The 25,351-nt window shown below is 42.5% G+C and overlaps 1 protein-coding gene and 1 long non-coding RNA gene across 3 annotated transcripts in view; both read left to right on the top strand.

Moving 5' to 3' along the window:
- Positions 1 to 25,351, top strand: part of PDYN (prodynorphin) — a 111,486-nt gene that overhangs the window by 37,590 nt on the left and 48,545 nt on the right. For both annotated transcript variants that reach the window (XM_070472325.1, XM_070472324.1), the window contains exon 2: positions 3,272 to 3,368. In XM_070472325.1, the coding sequence (XP_070328426.1) occupies positions 3,358 to 3,368 (11 nt within the window). In that variant the 5' untranslated portion in view covers positions 3,272 to 3,357. The remainder of the gene's footprint in view (positions 1 to 3,271; positions 3,369 to 25,351) is intronic.
- LOC110145847 (uncharacterized) lies at positions 3,898 to 16,640 on the top strand. The gene is made up of 4 exons (XR_011489519.1): positions 3,898 to 3,998; positions 9,415 to 12,391; positions 13,973 to 14,108; positions 16,481 to 16,640. It is a non-coding gene; the product is annotated as an uncharacterized lncRNA (long non-coding RNA).

The raw sequence follows: 25,351 nt of genomic DNA, 5'->3' as shown, positions 1-25,351 counted from the left end.
TGCAGTTCACGGGGTCGCAAAGAGTTGGACAGGACTGAGGAACTGAACTGAATTGAACTGAACTGATTATCTCACTTAAGTTGAGTAGAGTATTTCCACAGTTGGCTGAGCTGGCACCACAAAATGACATCGTAAAGAACTCAAATCCTTCCATAGTCCTGCTCTGCCATCTCCAGGTCATTGCCTCATCCTCTTAGTTTCATTCCCTTCATGATCTCAGGATGACTGTCATTGTTCAAGGAGTGTCATTCTGCTGTTAGTGTGTAGAGGCAACAAAACCCTTAAGCATACCCTTCTCTGAGGTTGAGGAAAACTTCCCCAGAACCTCTATCAGCTTTCCTGTCATTGCTCATGGCAAGAACCGGGTCATGTGTCTGTAGGCCAATTTTGAGTAGTATCTCTGAGGATTGGAATTTGGGCTTTGTGTGTATTAGTATTTTTAATTCCCTAGGTATTTTTGATGGGCAGCAGGGGTCAGAACCACTCTTTTATGTTAAACATAATTCACCTTCTGGAGCTAGGGAAGGGGCTATTTTCCCTGAAGCACATGGCCATTAGACACCAGGAGAATAGTAAGGTTGTTAGCAAGGAAAATGATGGAAATTGTTTGTTGTGTAGGCAAACGATAGTGTTTGACATTTAGGGTGTGCTCCTATTTCATGTGTAATATGACATATATGCCAGGAAAAAATTGTGGAAGATCATGGATCAGACTTTTAATAGTTGGGCTTCCCTGGTGGTTCAGATGGTAAAGCATCTGCCAGGAATGCGGGAGACCTGGGTTCGATCCCTGGGTTGGAAGATCCCCTGGAGAAGGAAATGGCAACCCACTCCAGTATTCTTGCTTGGAAAATTCCATGGAAAGAGGAACCTGGTAGGCTGCAGTCCATGGGGTCTCAAAGAGTCGGACACGACTGAGTAGCTTCACTTTCACTTTGTGATGAGGGAGAGAATTAATTATAGCTGATTTCCACTTAGTTGAACTTTTACCATGAACATTAGTCACAATCAGAAAATCAATGAAGATACATGCATTTTGGGGAAAATATTTTTTTTTTTTTAAGAAAAAAAAAAAAAAGCCACTGTAAGGAATGAAATGCTGCTTTTTTCTCTGCGGGGTAACCACTATGGAGCAAGCCCTGTTTCTTGTTCAGCAACTTGTTGCTAGGAGCTTAGAATTGTTACTGACCCAGTAAGGATACTTCTCTTTCCCACCTGACCAGGAGAAAAATAAACTCTCATCTGGACAGTCTCATTTCCCTTGCCAGTGATTGGGTTAAGCCAGGACCTATGATGCAGTTGTAGCCAATGAAATGTCAGGAGGCATCAGCTGGGGGTATGGTGTGTGTTTCTAGGAAATATTTCTTTAATTTTCAAAAGACTCAGGAGAAAAGGGTCTCTTCATCCCCCAAACATTTTCTTGACTATATATGATGCCTGGATATTGCAGCCATCATTTTATGATTACGTGGGGACAAAGTCCACATGCTAGGGATGACAGGCTGGAAATCCTTGGTAACATTTTTAAACCTTAAGTATAATTTCATGCAATAAATTACAAAACTCTTAAGTGTACAGTTTGGTTTGTACCAAAATTTTGTTTGTACACATCCATGTAACCACTACAAGATCATGATATAGAACATTTCTAGTACTTCAGAGAGCTCTCTCCTGCCCATTTCCAGCCAATAGTCAATAGCCAACACCTACTGTACTGATTCCTATCTTCACACATTATTTAACTGTTCTTGAACTTCACATGAATGGATTCATACAGTACATATTATTCTGTACAAGGCTTCTTTGCTCAATGTTTTCTTTGACATTCATTCATGTTTTTATGTATGTCAATAGCTTATCAAACCACTGCGTGATATTCCGTGGTACCACAATTTATCCATTTCCTGTTAATGGGCATTTATTTCCAGGTTTGGCTGTTGTTTTTTTTTTTAAAGGTGCTATGAACATCTGTGCACCTGTCTTTGAGTGAATATATGTCCTTATTTCTCTTGTGCATATACCTAGGAGTGAAATTTCTAGGACTTGGGGTAAAAAGCTATTTATTTAGCTTTAGTTAGATACAGCCAAACAGTTTTCCAGAGTGGTTTAACCAATTTACATTTCCACCAGACGTGTGAGATTTCCAATTGTTTTACTATCTCAGCAACACTTGGTATAGTCAGTCTTTGATTTTGTCCATTCTGGTGGATGAATAGTAGTATCTGATTATAGTTTGAGTTTGCATTTCCCTGAAGACCTTTTCAAGTGCCTTTTGGTCATTTCCTCTCCTAAGAGGTACCTGTTTAAGTCTTTTCCTCTTCTTAAAATTGGGTTGTTTTGTCTTCTGCTATCAATTGTAGGAGTTTGTTTACATTCTGCTTATAAGTCTTTGGTCATATGTATGAAATGCAAGTATCTTCTCTCAGTCTGTAGATTGCTTCTTCAGTTGCTTAATAATGTGTTCTGATGAGTATAAGTCCTTTATAAGTATATTTAATTTATAAGTATATTTATAAGTATATTTATTTATAAGTATATTTAATGAAGTTCAAATAATCAATGTTTTTAATATGGTGTTTATTGTGCCCTGTTTCGGAGGTATTTGCTTACTCTCAAGATTATAGAGATATTTTCCTCTTTTTTTCTACAAGCCTGATTCATTTTAACATTTATATTTAGGTTAGTGATCCATACAACATTAATTTTTAGGCACAGTGTTGGGTAAAGATTAATTTTGCTAGTACATATTATTTTCTGTATGGATACCCAGTTTCTCTAGCACCACTAATTGCAGTGGCACCCTTGCTATAAATCAAATGAACATGCATGTTTTGCTCTATTCCTGGACTCCCAATTCTGTTCCATTGGTCTATTTATCTATCCTTGTATCAATACCACCCTGGTTTAATTATAGCTTGATATTAAGCATTCATATCTGGTGATGTATGTTCTTCTTCAAGATTGTATAGGTTGCTCTAGGTCCTTTGTATTCCCATATAAGTTTTAGAATTGACTTTATAATTTCTAACGTAAACTTAGGAAATTTGATTGTGATTGTAATAAATCTGTAAGTCAATATAAGGAGGATTGATCTAACAATATTGTCTTCCAATCCATTTATTTATATCTTGATGGCTTTCTTGAACATCTGATTTTGTTTACTCAACCATGGAGTTACCGTACCTTTTTCTTGTTATTATAAACAAGATTATATAAATGTAATATATATATTTTCATTACTGCTTAAGGCATTTTTTCTGGTTACTTGCAGCTAAAAACATCCCAAGTGATATAACATTCTTGCTCTGTGGTGTGATGGACTGATTAAGTAGAAGGCTTGAATCAGTGCTGCTCCCTATGTGGCCATGGTAAGTCACCTAACCTCTCTGGGCCTATTTCCTTACCCATGGAAATCTCATAGGGTTGGAAAGTTCTTCTCTTTTTCACAAACTAGTGAACTCTGACTCATATTTTTTGTCTCAATTCAAGTATCATTTTCTTTGGGATGTCTCTTCTGATTCTTCCAGTAAACTTAGATATTTTTTTTCTATGCATGCCTTTCAAAGCAATCAGTACACTGTGATATCATTGTTTGCATACTTGTCTCATCAGTACCTTACTAATGAAGGGACAGAGGGTTCCCTGAAGGGCTTAACTGAAGAGAGTTTAATGAAGGGACAATTATAGAGGAATAGACAGGATTAAGGAAATCCACACAGGATGATGAGGAACCCCAGGGACTAGCCACGGAGGCAAGTCATTACCATTCTTGGGTCTGAAGGATTGAGATAAAGGAAGTATTATTGGATCACAGTGAGATCTGTAGCTATGGGGGAGGGGCTGTCCGACAGATGCTGTGAGCTATAGGAGAACATAGCCATTGGGAGAACCATGGGCAGTTAGAGAGGGGAGAATAAATACCCCATCCCCTCTGTCATCCTCCGATTTCCTTCAACCCTTCTGGTCAACCCAACCGGAGAGAGAAGGCAAGAGTACAGGTGATATAGTTGTAGAGATCAGCCTCCTGGGGCATAAAACAAAGCAGCAAGAGGCAGAGAATGGATATAGGAGAAGAAATAGATAATAATTAGTATACTCACCTTCAGCATAAACTTCTTGAGAAAGGACTGAAAAATAATGTTACCATAGTTTTTCATATACCTGTTAACAAAAATCTGAACATATCATAGAAAATAAAAGGCCCTTACTTCCTGCGTAGCTCAGTTGGTAAAGTATCTATCTGCCTGCAATGCGAGAGATCTGGGTTCAATTCCTGAGTCAGGAAGTTCCCCTGGAGAAGGAAATGGCAACCCACTCTGGTATTCTTGCCTAGAGAATCCCATGGACAGAGGAGCCTGGCAGACTACAGCCCATGGGATCTCAAGAGTCAGGCAGGACTTAGTGCTCTTTCTTTATAATGCTGAGAAATAGCAATAGCTAACTATTTGTTATATACCATTTCAGACTTAATGTACATGCACACTTCCCACGTAGCACTAGTGTAAAGAACCTGCCTGCCAATGCAGGAGACATAAGAGATGTGGGTTCAATCCCTGGGTTGGGAATATCCCCTGGTGAAGGGAATGGCAACCCACCCCACTACTCTTGCCTGGAGAATCCCATGGACAGAGAAGACTGTCGGGCTACAGTCCCTGGGGTCGCAAAGAGTCAGACATGACTGAAGTGACTTAGCATGTGCCCTGAATATGTGGGTCTGTGGAAGATTGTATTTCCAAAAATGACCACAGCAATATTTCTGATCTTGAGTGGTCTTTCTGATACTGGCACTCCCCATCACGAAGTCAATGTGCATGCTTTCTCTTTGAGCCCGGGGAGGGCCTTGTGATGGTCTTGACAGATGGGATGAGGCAGAAATGATGCTGCATGGCTTCCAAGCCCAGGTCATAAAAGGCAAAATGGATTTGCCTGGAAATCTCTTTCTCTCGGGATGCTTACCACGTGAACACACCACCACGTTGTGAGGAAGCCCAGGGCACATGAAATGCCACGTGCAAGTATTCTGGCTGGTTGCCAGCTGAGGTCCCAGCTGACATTCAGCATTAATTGCTGGAAGAGTGAAAGGATGGGCCTCTAGATGACCCCAGCTTCCAGGCTTTGAGCCATTTCAGCTGATGCTGCAGGAGCCAAGGCATGTATCCCCATCAAGCCCAGCTCAGATGGAAGGTTTGTGAGCACAGTAAATGTTGTGTGTGTTTTCTAAGCCACTGAGATTTTGAGTGCTTTGTTACATAGTAATAATAACTAGAATAGAGGCAATATTAGAAAGTTATGATCTCAGGCTGTGGCACTAGACTTCTCAGTTTCAATGTGACCTCTATCACTTATTCCCTGTGTAGTATTTGGCAAGTTGCTTGAATTCAAATCCTCAGTTTCTTCATCTGTAAAATGGGAATAATATTAAAAGTCTTACAGAGTTGGATTGGTCTACAAAACAATCAACTTAGTTCTCAGCACATATTAAATTATTATTATTGACCACCAATTCCCTCAAAGACCACCAGAAAAAACTTGATGATTGAACAAAACTAAGTATATTAAACTTACCACGGAAAGGGAGAATAACACCTTGCAAAAAGTCTCAGTAGTATCTTCAAGTGAAGATGTTAAGGAATGATACAGGGTTTTGAAGGCTGCACTGGATGGTTTTAAGGTGGGTCACACAAGGCAAGTAACTGGTTTGGATTGGGCAGAGTTTGTGACATAAGAGCTTCAGATTGCTGAACACAGAAGGGCAAGGGCCTTAAAGTGAGTTTAGATGAGCAAGTTTTCTGTTTTGATAAGTAAAGTGTTTAATTTTTCTCTGTCTTATCTTCAAAGAATGGGTACTTCTTGGAGCAAACCCCTAAACTATTTGGTCTTAGTATTATTTAACAGTAGAACAGAAAAGTGTGTTGCTTTCAGTTCTCATTAATATAATTATTTTTTTCATGGAAAAGGGCTCATAGTCTTCCCAACTCATTACATTGAAATGTCCTTTTCATCAAACAACATATCTTGGATATCTTTCCTTAGAACATATCAGTTAATTTCATTCTTTTTAACGTCTGCTTGGTATTCACTGGTACAGCTGCATTGTGACTTGTTTGCCCTTTCATATATCAACAGATACTTGGTGTGTATGTGTAGTAGGGTGGGGGAGTCCCAGACCCTCAGAACAATGTCTGGCATAGAGTAGGCATCAGAAAGAGTTTGGTGTTGAAAGGAGAGTGTACCGGAAGTCTGTAAAACGCCATATGCATGTAAGGTAAGGATGGACGGTTGGATTCCCCCGTTACTGCATCTTATCTCATCCCACTTTTGTCACTTTTGTCACCTGTGTTAAGAATCATCTCAGGTTGCACACAGCATGAGAGAGGTCTGGAAGTCCTTATGTGCTCACAGTGTGGAATGAGGGAGATTGCTGAGAGGCATGAGCCACAGTGAGTGTGAAGAGCTACTGTGTGGTAGCCAGCCGAGGCAGAGCTGGATGGAGGATGCAACTGAGGCTCAGAGGTGCTCGGGTGCCCCGGAGAGAGGCGGTGGCATTGGGTCAAGGCCAGTGAGAACAGATCACGAGTTTTAGTGGCTGCAGGCTTTAACAACTCATGACAAGCAGGCAGGGCAAGGGGTACCTCATGAAACCAGCAAGGACTCAAAAGCAATAGGAGGGCCACCTCTCCCCTTTGCCACTGGGACATTTCCCTACATCCAGATGTTGTCTTCAGGAGAAGGAAGCCAAAGAGGAAACAATTTGAAGAAAAAAATGGCAGCCCCATGGCAGTTTTAAATTAAAAACCAGATACAACATTTATGAAAATGAAACTGATACAAAATAAAAATATAGATTTTTCAACCAGAGGTGTTAACACACCAATAAGGGACATTTGGAAATAGGTGGGGCATTCCCACCCACTACAACTTTTTGTCCTGAAAATTTTCAAACAGAAATGTAAAAAGAATAATTGAACAAATACACATACATCCATCACTTAGATCTCTCAATTGTTATGGGGATTTTTTTGGCCATAGTTGTTTTATCTGTTTTCTCTGAAGTAATTTACAGTAAATTACAAACAGTCTGACATTTCACCCCAAATACATCTCTGAAAAATAAGAACATTTTTCTGCATAATGCGGGGGTATTTTTGGATGACAGTGGGGAATGCTCCTGGAGGCAACATGGGTGAGGGACAGTGCTGGGTTCACCTCAGCTCAGGGAAGAATTGTGTGCCCAAAGCTCTGACAGCATCATCTTGTGGAAAGCCTGCTCCAGAGAAAGACACACTTGTGTGGCAGTGTGTGTGTGTGGGAGGGGCAGTGCAGGTAGGACAGGTGCTATCCTATATTTATTCATTAAAGTCACCCACAAACAGAGAAGATATTAGGTGTGTGTGTATGTTTTTTTGTGTGTGTGTTAGTCACTCAGTAATGCCTGACTTTGCGACCCCATGGACCATAGCCCTCCAGGCTCCTCTCTCCGTGGAATTCTCCAGCAAGAACACTGGAGTGGGTTGTCATTCCCTTCTCCAGGGGACCCTCCCAACCCAGGGATCGAACCTGGGTATCCTGCATTGCAGACAGATTCTTTATGGTCTGAGCCACCAAGAAAGGTGCTCTAAGATATGAGGACATACATGCAACAAGATTATAAAGAAATAGCAGGAAAAAAATCATCTATAATCCTACCCTCCAGCATCAACCACTGTGAACACTTTGCCTTATTTCCTTCTAGTCTCTATCTTTTTACATAGTTGAGATCAAACCATGTTTGATGAGATCATACATATTCAGTTTCTATCTTAGTCTTCTATCAAAAGTCTCTTGACTCCTGTCCACTCACCACCACCTAGTAGGTTGAGGGCCTGGAGAGTTTCTGAAATCTCTGGATTTCAGAAATCCCTGGAGAGATCTGTTTCTGAAATGAACAATATGCCACATTTAAAATAATGAGCCTGATTGTGCTTAGTCGCTCAGACGTACCCTACTTTTTGTGACCCCAGGGACCATAGGCTGCCAGGCTCTTCTGACCATGGGGATTCTCCAGGCAAAAATACTGGAGTGGGTTGCCATTTCCTCCTCCAGGAGATCTTCCAAACCCAGGGATCAATGATCAAACCCAGGTCTCCTGCATTGCAGGCAGATTCTTTACCACCTGAGCTACCAAGGAAGCCCTGATGAGCCTGATTGGTGGCTTGTTAATTTACCCTACTCTAACTATTTGTGACCTCAGTTAATCCTCAGGGAGACTTTATGAGGTAGAGTTTATCATGCTCATTTTCCAAGTGAGACATCCAAGCCTGAGGGAGTGAAGGAAGCTACCTAGAGGTTCCATAAGCCTTGAGCTTCTCTACTCTGACGTACAGCCCCTAATACAATGATCAGCTCCCTGACCAGCTCTGAGGACTGGAAGACAGGGATACTGGGGATGCAGAGCAGACTCTTCACCCAGGGTTGTTGGGAAATGAGAGACTCACAGACTCTCTTCTGGGGAATCCTAAACAGCAAGTAGGATTTATCCAGTTTTTTGGGGTGTGTGTCTCTCTCTCTCTTTCCCCTTTTGCTCATCTCCATCTCTGTTGGAGCATGGTTTAGGAAAGAAGAGTTCATCTGTTTATGTCTGTGTATGTGTGCCTGGGGCCAGTACTGGAGTGAAAACACAAACTACTTGTAATAAATTAAAGGTGGCTGCAAATTCTTTGACATTGTTTCCATTCAAGAGGAGGGATCTATGTGCCTCCCCTTGAGTCTGGCAGGTTCAATGATTACTTGACTAACAGAATGCAGTAGAAGTGAAATTGTGCCTGTCTGTGGGCCGAGACCGCAAGAGACGGGAAGCTCCACAATTGTTTGCACATGCTCTCAGAACTCAGCTGCCATGCTGTGAGGAAGCCCAAGCAGTCATGTAGAGAGACCCAGGGAGAGATAATGTGGGCCACTGGTCTGTAGCCCCAGCTGAACTCCTCGCCATCAGCCAGCACCAACCTGCTACCCAGGGGAGTGAGGCATCTAGGAAGTGAATCCTTCAGCTCTGTTCTAACCACTCCAGCTCATGCTTCATGGAGCAGAGATGAACCAGCTCTGCTAATCCCTGCCCAAATCACAGATTTGTGGGCAAAGTAATTAACTATTGTTATTTTAAGCTGCTACCTTTTGGAATGGTTTATTATGTAGTATTAGATAACCAGAATACCATTGTTTTCTGAGCTGATCTAATAAGCCAAATTATATGTGAAACCTTTTACACATGCTATCTCCTTTAATCCTCATATTTCCCTCCAAGGTAAGAAAGACAATAGCTAACATTTACTGAGTGCATGCTATATGCCTACTGCAATTCAAAATCCTTTTGCAATTCACTTAATTTCATTGTTCTAATAACTCTTTTTCATAGGTATTCTTATCCTCCTTTTACAGATATAGGAACAGGAACAGAGAAATGGAAGAACTTGCCCCAAACCATGCAGGAGGTGGTAGAACCAAGGACTCAATAACCTGATTTGAAAGCCAGCAATCCAATCACTGTAATTATTTGCCTCTGACAGAAGGTTGATGGGAAGACCTCTCAGAGAGGCAGTGACTTCCCCAAAGTTGCACAGCTAATGGGAGATTTTGGACCACTTATTCTCTGGGCTCCTCCACTGAAGCTGCAATGGCCCTGAAGCACTGCCTGCCCTTTTGGGCTCATGTCTGTATGAGACTCGGCTGTCTCTCAATCTTCATTGGCATCCCTTAGCTTGATCTGTGTCCTTACTCTGCAGCTGTGGTCCCCAGTGACCTTTGGCTGTTCCCAAACATTCAATTCCATCCTCAAAGCACAGGATTTTTCCAATCAAGAAAATTCTTTAGAAGAATGTGCCTCAGGCTCAGAAGGACTTTCCAGTAGAACTTTCTAACATTCCAAAGATACTTGGTGCTTTGAGCACAGCCTGGCTCTAGACCTCTCGCCCTTCCTGCTGGTCACTGGCCTTTCCTGCACCTTCCTCCGTCTGCTTTGCCAGTGAGGGATGGGGGTGAGCTGGGCAGAATGTCAGGGATGAGAAAGTGAGCAGGAGCTCTACTGTTACCCAGGCATGTGCCCTAGGGCAACTACTTAACCTCTCTGAACCCCTACTTACTTACCTGTAAAATGGGCTCTTGAATAGCCTTTTCCTTGTCAGGTTGTTGTGAGGATTAAATGAGGCAGTGTGTGTGTTCCTCAGGACTCCCTTCCCCTTCCGTGCAGGCCTTGCTGCCTGTTTGCCTGTTGCTCCACAACTGCCCGTAGCTCCCACACTTGTGAGGGAAAGTCTAGAGGCTGCTGCAGGCCCCTGTGTGGCCATCACTGGAGCCCACGTGTCTGTCCACTCATGCCTTCTGCTTCTCTTCCGCCTCCCAGCGCTGCTGTGAGTGCCTTTTGTTGGCACATCCAACCTACAATCCTACTGGCCAGGGAGTCCTGGGAATGTCCCTTCCATGCGTCTAGTCCCTGCGATGGGGGAGAGCGTGGAAGCGGGCGAGTGGTGCTGAGTTGCCAACAGGAAATCCAGCATATTTTCATTTCTAAAGAACCAACAGGAAGGGCAGTGCTTAACCAGATGGCAACCAACAGGCCTCATTGAATGAAGATACATGAGGCACGGTAGAGTGGAAGAGAGCGAAGGGGAGCAGGGCTTACCTTGTGAATAGCCTAGGAAGCCAGAAAGACTGGTGTCTGGGTCTCAGGCACTTTGGAGCTGAGTTTGAACACCTGCACTGGCTCAGAAGTAAGATGTGTGCTACGCTTGGAGCCCAGAGATGAGGGAGGGGTGGAGAGCTTGCTGCGGGGCAGAGGCAGCGATGACTACAGTGCCGAGAAGCGGAGCTTTCCAAGACTGCAGTGTCTGTGAGACTTCCAAGTCTGCAAGTCCCGTAAGCAGTTTTGTCAGGTGCAGGGGTGTGTAGGACTGGGAACCACGTGGAAGCGGTGTTCTCATTTGACTAGCTCTGTGGCACAATTTTTGGTTGCAGAGTTTCCAAGCCTTGTTCTCTAGGCTTCCTCTTCCCAGTGACTTCCCTGAGTTAATCAATATCTTTTTAGTAAGTTCATTTTCTGCTTTAATTAGTCCAAGTTGGTTCTTGCGCTTGCCACCAAGTCCTGGACTCCAGGGAACTCAGGCCATTGTGAAGATTAAAGGCAAAGACTTAGCACACAGGTGGGGTATATCACAAGCACCCAGTATTAGTCAGGTTCTGCTGTAGATAACTCAGACTAGGTTAAGCTGAAAGAGACTTAATACAGGGGATTAGGTGCTTGCAGGATTGGTGGACATGCTGGATGAACAAGTTCTAGGAAGAACTTTCAGGAATGTCTCCCAGAATATATCAGCAAGATTGGTGCACCAAGGGAGCTTCTAAATCTTCTAGGAGGAGGATGGATTTCAAGAAGTCCCTGTCCCCATTGCTGGCTGCATGACCATGTTGCCTCAGCTGAGAGGCACAGATCAGGAAATGGTGTTACTGCTGTTGTTTCCAGGGCCACACTGCCTTTGCCTTGGTTGATGACAAGAGAACATATGTCCATGACCTTCCTCTCAGTAATACAGAATGAAACATCCACTGCTGGACTTCTGCTATCACCACTACAGGAAAAAACAAATGCTCACAGCATAGGCTTGCCAAAGCGGAGAATGGAAATACATTCTCTACTGCACTTCAGGCTTTCCAACTGTGCATCCATTTTTGGAAGATAGGTGTATCAAGCACCCAGTCTGTAGACTTGAATTTGCCATCTTTTTGGTCTGCAGTAAAGCATGTACCAGTGGAGATGAGTAAGCCAAACTGTGATGTCAGAAACACACCAAATATAGAAATCACTTTTCCTGCTTAGTTCCCATGCTTTGCACCTATTTACTGTCTTTTTGGTGCCCTGCTTTGCTGGTACCTTAAGCATATCTGCTCCCGCTAGAACCCAAAGAGGAGAAGATGAGCAGCCGTGGCTTGGGTCTTCCAAGGCAGAGACACAGAAAGTGGGCAGGATATCCATTCCTTCTGTGCTTGGATGAACTAGTTCGACAGAACAAAGAGCCTTGCCGTGTCACTCGTCTCTGCAAGCCTTGAGGCCTAGATTCAAAATTCCTTCCCCCAAGGAGGTGCTTCGAGATGCCCCTGCCTCTGGGACATGTGTGGGCCAAAGAGGCAAAGCCCGAGGCAGAAGGAGGAAGACTTTCTCCCACCCACCTGAGCTATCTTGGTGGGACACCAATTAAGAAGGCAGAGCAGCAGACATGCCAGTTCCTGGCAGCCGCTCCTCCTGAGGCTAATCTGGGTCATGTCTGACAAGGGAGTGTTCTGACTGAGGCATCTGGCATCCGCGCTCTGAAATAAGTGCAACTGAGCAACGTGTCGGAATCAGCCCTTGGCAGCGTGGGGCAAGGTAGAGCTTAGGAGCAGTGACCCTGGTCAGACAGACTTATGTGCTCAGGGAGGGGACAAAGTGACTTAAGCTCTCTGAGCCTTTGTTTCTTCTTCTGTATAAAGTGCTTAATACTGTATCGTGGGCGTGGGTAACCAAGTAAGTCCTCCATATGGTAAAAGTCATGTCTGACTCTTTGTGACCCCATGGACTGTAGCCCGGGGCTCTCCTGTCCATGGAATTCTCCAGGCAAGAATACTGGAGTGGGTTGCCACTCCCTTCTTCAGGGGATGTTCCCCACCCAGGGGAACATTGCAGGCAGATTCTTTACCATCTGAGCAATCAGATATGGTGAAACAATTATTCAATGAAAAAGGGAAGGAGTGGACGCATACTGAAGGCCTCCTCTGTGTCAGCATTTGTTTGCTCTACACCATCTCCTTTAATCTTCACAGCAACTCAGGGCCCCCAAGTCACCAGCAGTGACCCCTGGAGTTTGCAGTTCAGCAGCACAAGGGCACCTCTGTGAGGTAGAAGTTCTCCTCTCCTTTTGTAGAGAGGGAAACTTGGGTGTAGTGGACACTTTCAGAGCCTCACCTGTGTCCTTTTGCTCTCACTACCTCACTGACTTCTGGTGGCTGGCACCTGCATTTCTTCGCCCAAGGATTTCCTGTTGCTGTCAGGCTGATTGTCTGGGAGGATGGGGACATTAACAACCCCCTTCCCAGCAGCTTTCAACCACTGAATGATGGGAATTTGTGCAGAAAGACCCTGAGGCATGAGGGCTGCTCTGTCTCCCAAAAATTCCCAATAGGATTAAGCTTTTCATCTAATCAGATATAGTTATCCATGTTACAAGCGAAGAAGTTTGCACCTTCTCCCCAAGGTGAGGAGAAGCACCAACCTTGTGGTCATGGTATCCATTGTTAGTTTGGTTTTTAAAATTTTTATATCGGAGTATAGTTGATTAACAGTGTTGTGTTAGTTTCAGGTGTTCAGCAAGACAATTCAGTTATACATATAAATGTATCAATTCTTTTCCCATTTTCATTATTACAGAATATTGAGCAGAGTTCCATGTCCATTGCTAGTTATATTAATTGTTCTTCACAATCCCACTGAAAAGTATGTTACCTAAAGACCAAATGTAAAATTAAAGTTAAAATTTTGTACATAGGAATAAAAATAAGAAGAAAGTAGCACATAAAAATAAGCACAGGCATGTAATAAGCAAAGAGAATATATGCAGTTACATATATTACAATCTTTCACTCTGTATTTGGTCGGGAGCTCACAGTTGATGTCCTCTCAGACAGAACCTGAGCTAATTAAAGCTCTTTTATTTAATGGAGTGACCCAAACCTTCCCTCTCAAAGGGTCTGGGCCCCCAATTATACTACTTTTTGTTTGTTCATTTGCTATAGTTTTTTCTTAACATCAACTATTGGGCATGGACACACTAAGTGATGATCTGGAAAACCCACTGCATTGCAGACATAGTTCTTCTTGTGCCCATTTTTTAGCTGCAATCTACTTTCTTCTTGGTAATCAAGATCAATCATGCCATCCTGTAAATAATCTCCTTTCTGTTGATTGCTTCAGTGCCATAAGGAGCTCAAAACTGCCAGGTTGACAGTCTCATCTTCCAGTTCAGTGGAGCTGTTCTTGTGTCCTCTGGTTGAAGTATTCCCACCTGGAGACTAAGACCTCCAACCCAGCAGAGTTCAAGTTTCCTCAGGTGGGAAATGGGTTATTGGGTATAACAGTGCGAGGAGACACTTCTATATCTATCCCTTTATTATTATTATTTCTTTCTATCCCTTTATTATCATGGTTCTTCATAACCAGGATCAGTGGTCTCTGATTCAAAGCACATACAGTATCCTGTAAGACAGAACCCAGTCCTTTCAGGATGTTGACTCACAATTGGTGCGGTAACTGAGCCCTCAGCAAGTTATTCCACCTTCTGATTAGTCCAGCCATTTGCAGGTGATAGGATGTGTGGCAAGAACAATTAAGTCCATGGGTATGATTCCATTTCTGCACTTTCTTTGCTTTGAAATAAGTTCCTTGATCAGAATTAATATTACAGGGAATGCCAAAATGGTAGCTAAAGCCCTCAGTGAGTCCACAGATGATGGTTCTAGCAGATGCAGTATGGCTAGAGAAGGCACACGTGTATTTAAAAAATGTGCCTTTTCCAAGGAGGATGGATCTCTGCTCCCTCCGCGATCAAAGAGACTCAATGTAGTCAACCGGCTACCAGCTATTTGGCTGGTTTCCCCAGGAATGATGCTCTTGGGAACTCATTGTTGAACTCTTCTCTTGATAGATCAGGCACTCAGCAGTATCTTTAGCCAAGTTGACCTTATGGGGAAATTCAGGTTGTTGATCCCATGTATAGCCTCTATTTCTGTTGCCATGGCAATTTTGTTAATGGACTCGTTAAGCATGCACAGGATGCTTTGGGAAAGGGGATGAGTAACACTCACTGAATGCATCGTCTACCTGATTATTTAGAACCTCCTCTGCAGTGGATACTCTTTGTGGAGGGATTCCTATGGGCACGAATATCCTTATAGTGTGTGCGAATTCTGAGGAGGTCCATTCATATGTTCCTTCCTCAGATTTCTTTGTCACCAATCTTCCAATTATGTTCCTTCCAAGTTCATGACCATATGGCCAAACCATATGGTCTACCTTCTCTCACTGTAGACGTAGTAGACAACCAGATGTACTACTTGAAATTTTGCCCATTAGGAAGATTTTTCTTTATTATTGCAGTTCAGGATCACTCATGAGTAGGGCTGTAGTGCTGTGATTGTCTACATTCAGGTAGTACCAGAATTCTGTTCATACTCATCTGTAAAACAGATTTGGGTTTTTCTTCCTTAGTTAATTGATTATTAAAAAACACCCCAAGAAGCCAAAGGCATTGATTAAGAGAGGGGAGGTGATGCAATAAAAGTTTATGTCAAAGGAGTCTGAGCCATCTGCTTATGCACCTTACTTGTACCTTCTGGACATGTGTGAGTTTGGCCTCATATATGCCATTTCCATTTTATGTTAGATTTATATTGCATATGCACAATTTTATGTTTAGATGGGTCAGGCAACACCCAGTTCATGATGAGAAGCTCAGCTTCTCATGTCCTGCAATTAAATGTTCAGTCTCTACTTAGGCTCAGTGGCAAGTCAGAAGCTATTTCTAAAAGGAGAATAGTTATCTGTGGAAAAGGTCATAGATTTTCTCCATAATCCTAGGGGTCTGGGCTATGATTCTCCTGTTGGTACTTTCCAGAGGCTCCACAGAGCATCCCTATTTACACTTCAGATATTATTGGATATGCTAGATCACAAGGCCAAGGTGGTTGAGTGGCTTGTATTGCACCCCAGACTTGCTGTAGAGCCTTCTCATGCTCTGGCTTTCACTTGAAGCTGATTTACAGACACCTCTTAGAGGGTCTAATCTCATACTTAAATGTGATATATGATGTGCTGTGTGTGCTTAGTCGCTCAGTCATATCTGACTCTGAAATATGATATATATCACCTCCAAAATCCAAAAAAGGCCTACTAAGTATTGTATCTATTTTCATTGTGAGTGGTAAGGTAGAGTAACCTGTTTTTCACTTTAGAGGAGATAATCTTCTTCACTCCTTGATAATCTATTGACTCTTCAACACTTTATCTCCCACTCTTTATTCATATATGTCTTTCTAAGACATCTAAAGTACCTGCTACTTTCTGCTCATCAGATCCAGTGAGCAAAATGGAGTAGCCCAGTGTAATGTTTCATGCAATGTCAAGGCAAATAAAGATCTCTATGGTTGGTTATGTGATCGTGGCAGAGAACAGGAGAACTGATGTATTTTTGAAGCATGGCTGAGAAGGTAAACTGTTGTCCCTACTAGGTAAAAGCAAGCTGCTTCTGATTGTCCTTGTACTTTGGTGTGAGGGGTAGGGAGGCATTAGGCAATTCAGTAGCTGCTTATTGAGTGCCAGGGCCATGTTGGTTTGTTCCATTAAAGATACTATATCTGAAACAGCAATTCAATGGGAATCACCACCTGATTAGGTTTATAATAGTTCACACTCATTTTTTTCCAGATCCATATGACTTCTGCATAGGAGGAACTGGAGAGCTGAATGGGAGATAAAATAAGTAACAGTATTCCTACTTTGTCAAAGGCATTCATCTTTGCAGTTTCCTCAGTGATGTGATACTGCTTCAGGCTCACCACAGCAATAAAGCCGAAAGTTGCAAGGACTTCTTTGTAGTCTTCCCTTTCATAATGATCCTCATCGCATTACTCAGAGAGCCAATATGCGGGTTCTGTGAGTTTTCAAGTGTGTTAACTTAAACAATAAATTTAGAAACCGAGAACATAACTCACAGGGTGGAGATGTGGACAAGCTGGGTCTGCCACGAGTCTGACTTGAGCTGAATAGCTATCACTTGACACTACAACCCCCATTTGAGGCCACAGGAACATTTTGGAACCCCAGGAATTAGCATCAGTTCAGAGCTCATGTAATCTCTGAAAATTTCTTTTTCCTCCCAACATAGTCACTCTAGCAGATGGCTGCAGGTCCTTTTGGGGAATGCTTAGAGGAAGATTTACTGTGTGCACTTGAGACGATGGCACAGAACAATTCTTCAGTAATACCGCGCCTCCCTTACAATTGAAGCACTGTTGGTGTGTAAATTGATATAGGTTTCAAAACTGACTGAAAGCCATGATTCTTTGTGGTGGAGACTCTCAGATTTTTGGCTACTGGATCTAGAATTTTTCCAGTTACAGAAATCAAATAGTTTTCTAGTAGGGTACCCATCTATTTCATTCCTAGGACTCTATGATAAATTAAACATTATCAAAGCCCTTTGTGGACCAAGACATTCTAAAAACTGGGACATTCCCTACTTCCCTTTAAGATAGATGTGTCCACCTGGTCCTCGTTAAGTCCTGCCATTTGTCTTCTGCTACTTTAGGATTCCATCATTTTGACTGAAAACAAGGAGGCTGTATCAATAGTGACGTTCCCGATGATTCAGCCTATCATTCAAAGAAATCAACCACAGAGCTTTCAGGGACACAGGTACTCCCATGTCAAGGCCTTAGTCAAGGCAGTGTCTCCTAGGCCTTCTCGTGGATCACAGTTGGTGGGTGGGTGTGACAGCTGCACATGGTAAATCCAGCCAAAACTTCTCACGTCCCTATGCCTTTGAATTTCCTCCTCCATATAATTCAGGCATATAAACCCAGGCTCTGGCATCCCAGTCTCATTCAATGACACTCACTGTTGGTTCAAGTTTTAATCAGTCACAAAGTAAGCAGAGACATCTCCAGGGGCATGAGATGACACATTATGTCTGGAGAGTCTATCATGATCAACTATATCAATGAATTTGCTCACTATGGCATTATATTTCACCGTTCTTGGGGTCCTTACTCATGGACAGGGGCTAGTTGTCCCTCTCTAGCCATTACTCAGGACCCTGTTCATACCCTAGGTGTGTCTTCTAAAAAATAATTATTTTATTGAGGTATAATTGACATACAACATATATTGTGTATAACTGACATACAACATATAATTGACATACAACATATATTGTGTACAATATAGCTATTCGCTATTTGTATGTATTGTGAAATGATTACCATTTCAATTCCACATACAAGTGAGATCATATGTGAATTTCTGTTCCACTGGGTTCCCAACGATGCCTCTGTCCACTCTCCTGACTGGCCCTGCCTCCTTCCCCTTGTGAACCTGTGAGGCCTTAGCATGCGCTAAATTGCAGGAATTGTAAGTATACATTTGGAAGTTGCCTATGTTTACTTATGGGCTTCCCTGGTGGCTCAGTGGTAATGAATTCACCTGCCAAGTAGAAGATGTGGCTTTGATCCCTGGGTCAGAAAGATCTGGAGAAGGGAAAGGCAATCCGCTCCAGTATTCTTGCCTGGGAAATCCCATGGACAGAGGAGACTGGCAGGGCTAGAGTCTATGGGGTTACAAAGAGTCAGACATGACTTAGCAACTAAACAACAACTCTGTATGCTTATGGCTCATATAAATGATACAAAGAGAGCAACCAAAATGTGCCTGCAAGATGCCAGCCTTCAGCTGCCTCCCCTTCTAACTGACTCTTTTTTTTTTTTAACATTAGTATGGTACATCTATTATAGTCAATGAACCAATATTGATACATTATTATCATCAGGTCAGTTTATTTCTCTCCCTCGGTTCTTGCCTCATTGTAACTAAGATTTGGAATGATGGACTAATTACAGCTTAGGCAGGATTCCTAGGCTCTTGTGTTATCATAGCAAGGATTCGAAACAACAGACTAGTTACAGCTCAGTTACAGCTCAAGCAGATAGATCTTTTATTAAAAAGAGCATAGTACACTCCTGTGACATGGGAGTGGGCTGACCTGGAAGGAGTGGCCCAAACTGGCTCTTAAATCTGCCTACTTCTCTATCCTCACCACCACATGCCAAAATAGGCACCATCATCTCTTATCTTTTACCTGTAAAGGCCTTCTAATTGTCCTCCAACCCAAACTATTCCTTCTTGGTATCAAATGTGTTATTTTTAAAAGGTATTATTCATTAAAAAAAAAAATAGGGTTTCCCTTGTGACTCAGTGGTAAAGAATCTGCCTTCCAATGCAGGAGACACAGGTTTGATCCCTGGCTTGGGAAGATCCCCTGGAGAAGGAAATGGCAACCCACTCCAGTATTCTTGCCTGGAGAATTCCATGAACAGAGGAGCCTGGTGGGCTACAGTCCATGGGGTTGCAGGGTCAGACACAACTGAGTGACTGAGCACACACCCATTCGTAGAAAATAGAATTCACTGAACACTAAATAGTGCACAGTTCTGTGAATTTTGACACACACAGTCAGGTAACTGCCACTATAGTCAAGATATAAAACAGTTCTGTCAAGCCAATATGTTCTCCCATGATCCTTTTCAGTAAACCCCACCCTCTTTCCTTACTCCCTGGCAGCCACTGATCCTTTTTCTATCCATGTAGTTGTAGCTTTTCTGAAGCATCCTGTAAATAGATAATGTGGTAGGTACTCTTCTGAGTCTGTTTCACTCAGTATAATTCTTATGAGATTCATCCATGTTGTCGTGTATATCAGTAATGTGTTTCTTTTCGCTGCTGAGGGGCATGCCATTGAAAGGCTGTCTGTGGTTAGTTAATCCCTTGATCAGTAAATGGGCATCTGGATTGTATCCAGTGTTTGGTGATTATATATATATAAAACCATTGCAAACATTCATCTCTATTATTTTTTTGGTGTGTGTAAATATATGTTTAAGTTCACCTGGTAAATCCCTAGAGGGATTTCTGGGCTACATAGTAAGAGTATTTTTATCTTCATATAAAACTGTCAAACTGCTTTTCTTATTTTTTGTTTATTTATTTATGTTAAAGTATAATTGACATACACCATTATATTAATTTCAAGAGTACAATGTAATGATTTTCAAAGTTTTAATAGTTGTGATCATGATCATTTGCACAGAGCTGTATGAGAGTTTAGTTGCTCCACATCCTTATCAGCTCTTAGAATGGTCTATTGTTTTTTTATTAAGAGGATTCTTTAAAAAACTCTGATTTGATCACTTCACACTCCTGCTGAAATCTTTTATTGCTTATTATTGCTCAAAATTCTCAAAGAGGCCTTAAATATTCTATACTTTTGCTGTAGAATATTTTTGCTAACTAAGTTCAGGTTTATTCTCAGACCAAACATTACTTCCTCACCTGTGCTTAACCCCATATATCAGACTAGGTCCCTTTATGTCATCATGTATGCATCACAATTATCATAAGATAATTAACTTTGTAACTAGACATGGAATATTCATCTCCCTCTTTAAAGCATTAGCTCTGTGAGGGCCGGTCACGATCACCATCATCACTGTATCTGAAGGGCTAGAACAGAGCCTACACATAGTAGGTTCTTAATAAGAGTCTCTTGGGCAAGAGATCTCAGTTAGTTGTCTCCACAGCCTTGAATGGGGAAGATGGTGATACTCACTTTACAGAAAAGCTCAAAGAGGTATGGTAAATTGCCCATGTCACTCAACTGGAGCCAAGATTTGGGTTCTGGTCATGTGGAAGCCATTCCTCTCCTCTCAGCCATCTGGTTTGGAGGTCTTCTGCTCCCAGGTTGACAAATTGCTGGGAGGAACTGGAGCTGAGAGGAGGAAGCCACCTGCAGGAGTCACCCAGAGCCTTTCCTCTCTGTTGGAGTTCCCTTTAGTATAAAGATATGCATGTTTCCAAAGCCAGTGAACTAAACTGTTAAACTAGCAGGGGACTGCCTTACAGCCCAGGGACATTTTCCTAAGGACTTCCAGGAAGACAGAGCAGGTAGAATGGGCCAACAGGCTTGTCATTTCCCTAACTTCATTGGCTCTGCACAACAACCCTGTATTTTCACCCATTTCATCTATTTTACATTTTACAATGGCTCAGGCGAAGAGAAAGGCCCACCTGAGCCATCGCCACTGCTACTATGTTTATCTGTCTTAGAGGGGTCACCATCAGGGGTGTTTTGGGGGCATGCTTACAGCTCTCAGATTTTACAGTGTATCAGTGTCACCCAGAGGGTCTGTTAAAGCCCAAATCTGTGGCCCTCACCCCAGAGCATCTAATTAGTGGGTCTGGGTAGAGCCTGAGAATTTGCGTTTCTAACAAGTTGCCTGGTAAAGCTGGGATGGGAGCACACCTTGAGGATCACAGTCTTTTGGTATACTTATTTCTTTAGGCTAGTGGGGACTCTCATGGCCCCTGGAACCCCAATAATAATAACAATCCAACATTTTATTTAGCAATTACTATGTTATTGTTCAGTTGCTCAGTTGTGTTTGACTCTTTGCAACCGCATGGACTGCAGCACACCAGGCTTCCCTGTCTTTCATCATCTCCCAGAGCTTGCTCAAACTCATGTCCACTGAGTTGGTGATGACACCCAACCATCTCGTCCTCCTCTTGCCTTCAATCTTTCCCAGGATCAGGGTCTTTTCCAATGAGTCAGCTCTTCGAATCAGGTGGCCAAAGTATTGGAGCTTCAGCTTCAGCATCAGTCCTTCCAATGAATATTCAGGGTTGATTTCCTTTTGGATTGACTGGTTTGATCTCCTTACAGTCCAAGGGATTCTCAAGGGTTTTCTGAAACACCACAGTTCAAAAGCATCAATTCTTCAGTGTTTTCTTTATGGTCCAGCTCTCACATCCATATACAACTGGAAAAACCATAGCTTTGACTATAGACATTTGTTGGCAAAGTAATGTCTCTGCTTTTTAATATGCTGTCTAGGTTTGTCATAGCTTTTCTTCCAAGGAGCAAGCATCTTTTAATTTCATGGCTGCAATCACCATCTGCAGTGATTTTGGAGCCCAAGAGAATAAAATCTGTCACTGCTTCCATAGTTTTCTCATGTATTTGCCATGAAGTGATGGGACCAGATGCCATGATCTTAGGTTTTTGAATGTTGAATTTTAATTACTATGTACCTGATACTGTTCTTATGACCTCACACACAATGACTCACTCAAACACACCACATCCACATATTCCACATGGGGAAACCGAGGCACAGCTGTATTAGGTAACTTGCTCAAGGTTGTATCACCTGTAGGAACTGGAAGGGAGCTTGGGATACAGGCATTCTGACTCCAAAGTCCACATCCATGAGGCCCACACTCTAGTCCCACGCTCATTAGTACCTGTCTTTCCACTAAGACAGGTGTTAGTCCTACTCAAGTACTCTTCAGGGCACAAGCCAGAGGCCATGTTCACTATTTGGTTTACAACTATCCTCCCACCCTGCTTAGTTCTTAGACTGCATTTAAATGGAATGTGAACTTTCCTCAATTCTCAAGGAAGTGACTATTGACACCTCTGTGGGCATTTGGGGAGCCAATCTCCAGTCTAATGCTACTTGTTGACAACTCCTCAGCTAGATGCAGTTAGCAATTATACCCTGTCAGAAGTTTATAAATAGCTTCTTCCTTGGAGTTAGTGGGTCTGGAAGGCCAGGGAGTCTTGAAGAGGATTGTGTAGAGACAAGCTGGCAATGACACCAGAGGGCCTGGAGAACAAAGCTTTATATTGAACAGTGACCAAAAATAACTCTTCTATGCTTTGGAACTTCAAGATAGTGCAGAAAATGTGGCACATTTAGTCACGTAATCCCAGAGAACAGAGGGAAGTGCAATGTCAGAGCTGGAGAGAGCCCTAAGAATCCATGAGCAAGCCCCTTCCTATCCTGTGAGAAATCTGAGGCCCAGTGAGGTCAGGTGCTATCTAAGGTCAAACAGCAAGTTAGTTGTCTTGGCTTTCCATCCAGGCAGTAAACAGACAGACTCAGGGACCTAGGAGGTAAAATGCAGGTCTAGGCAAATGCAGGCATGCAGAAAAGGTGGACTTACAGAAGAGATCAGTTTTGTCTTACTCTGTCCAACCTGCATATTCATCAGAGGGGATATTTCTAATGCATACGTTATTCAGGTTGTTTCCTATTTAAAAGCTTTCAATGGCTTCCCATTGGACAAGATGAAGATCAAATTCTTACAGAATGGATAAAGTTTAAGTTCACACAGGGCAGTATAGCACGGTGGTTAAAAGCATGAACTCGATAGTTAGACCTAGGTTCAAGTCTTGACTTTGCCATTTTAGCTATATAACCTTTAATAAGTTATTAAATCACATGCTCAGCTTTCTCAGCTGCAAATTAGGGTAAAAGTAGTAATTAGTCTCACATATTTGAGAGGTTAAGATGAAAGGATGCAAGTAAAAGCAGCTAGCAAAGAGCTTGACTCATAGCATTCGTTGCTGCTAATATCACCATTAATCATTCTGTCTACGGCATTCAAAGACCCTCCATGACTTGGTCCTAGCCTACCTTTTCTGTCTTGTCTTTTTTCCTGCTTCCTTCTCACTTGTAGGAAGGAATTGATAACCTCCTCAGCACTAGGCCCTCTGTTCTGTCTTGAAAACCCTTATTCTCCTGGCCTTTAAGACTCAGCTCAAGTGTCTCCTTCCCTGGTAGATATTTCCTGACTCCTAGACGGTGTTATGAGCTTCCTCTATAAAGAAAAAGTATATCACAGAAACTGACCACACAGGTTAAGAACAGGAGCTTGGAGTTTTTAGCAGCCTGAGTCTGAGTCCTGATTCTGCCAGCTACTTGCTGTGCATCTTGGAAAGCTCTGTAAGCGCTAGTTCCTTTTCGAATAATATTAATGACCTCAGGACGTTTGTGAGATGAGCTTAACACTGGCTCTGGCACATAGCAAGTACTGAACTTTAGTATTTATCAACTACCATTAAGTAGATGATGTTTTAACGAGGAGCAGAAGAGCTGTTAAGTACCTGGCTGCACTTTGTTGCGCTTCACCCTGGACCACTGTCATGAGCTTTTAAGTACAAAGCAAGTCTGTGCCTCTGTCCACTTATCTGCCATCCATCCATCTCACCATCTATCTGTCCACTTATCTGCCATCTATCCATCTCACCATTAATTTATCTTTCAACTACCCAACTATTCATCTACCTACCATTCTTCCAGTCCCTATCCACCCATCCATCCACTCTACATCTATCTAGCCACCATCCATCCATTCATCTATCTACCATCCCTCCATCTCTCCTCTAAATCCTATTCATGTTCCATCCGTCTCTTCACAATCTACCCACCACACACCATCTCTCCATCCTCCATCCTCTCCACCAATATAGGATGGGCAGCTATTGTGCTTCAGAACTTGTGAGGATGTAGAGAGAAATCAGTGAAGACAATGGGATGTCATAGAAAGATTAGGAGCTTTGGCATCAGGTAGATCTGAATTCTAGACCAGGCCAATTCCATGATCTCTAACATTACTTTCCTGCAAGAGTTCAGCAGGACACATCTCAAAACACGTTTGCTTGTAACAGATGTCTTTGTGTTCACCTCAGCATAAGCATGAGCTTGATTCTAGGCTGATTCCCAGCTAGAGATGAATTAGTTTCCATTCTTACTCTGTGGAACTCACTCCAATGCCTGTACTATTTGCATGAGCATCAGTGCTACCTCAAAACATCTTTTTATAGGGGACTCCTTTTTAATTGCTTGCATTATTGTATTGCTTCCTGCTGCATTTTGCCCTAATTTGCATTTGCCCTTCCCCTAAACTAAAGGTGAGATCCTCAAGAGCAGGACAGTTTCTTGCCTCTTTGTGTCTGTCTCCATGTCTTAACACCACATGCAGATCTCCCCAATTGCTTGTCAACCTCTGTCACCCCTGGACTGTCTATAATAACAATAATAGTAATAGCTATTGTTTATTGAGCCCTTGCCGTGTGCCAGGTTTTGCTATTGCATTCATTATTTCACTTGAGCTTATGACAACACTATGAAGAAAGTACTTTTCACCTGATTTGATAGATCAGGGAACTGAGGCTCAAAGAAAGAGTCCCTGGCCCAAGATTACAAAGCTGCTACCTGTCAGCACCAAGAGTGATTGCAGGCAGTCTGACGCCAGAGCCCACGCTTCCCTCTGTGACACTGCACTACCCTCTCTGCTTTCAGAGGAACGGATATGACTATATTTGTTCCACTTGCGTCAAAGGACGGCCTGAACACAATAAAATGAAGAGTGCATTAAAAAAAAAAAGAAGTAAGACGTTCAAAGGAAAAGCATTGCCATTAAACCTTGGGAATTTTCAGAAGTTATTTAATAGTGCAGGTTCTCTGACATTATCATCTGGTACCATCTCCCCTTTAGTAATGCCTCCCAAGGGAATGGTGTTGATTCGAAACTCATGGTAATTGGGAGGAAATTACCTTCAGTGTCTTCTGGAGGGAACCTTAAATCTCTGCCTTGCCAATAAAGCCCATTTCTGAGAAGTTCAAAATTCAGGTGCCTCATTTGAAGAAATGACAGAGAAGTGAAAGCCATTGATCT

This window comes from Odocoileus virginianus, chromosome 9 (assembly GCF_023699985.2).
Source record: "Odocoileus virginianus isolate 20LAN1187 ecotype Illinois chromosome 9, Ovbor_1.2, whole genome shotgun sequence".
Lineage (NCBI taxonomy): Eukaryota > Metazoa > Chordata > Mammalia > Artiodactyla > Cervidae > Odocoileus > Odocoileus virginianus.
This window is presented reverse-complemented; position numbering and strand designations above follow the sequence as displayed.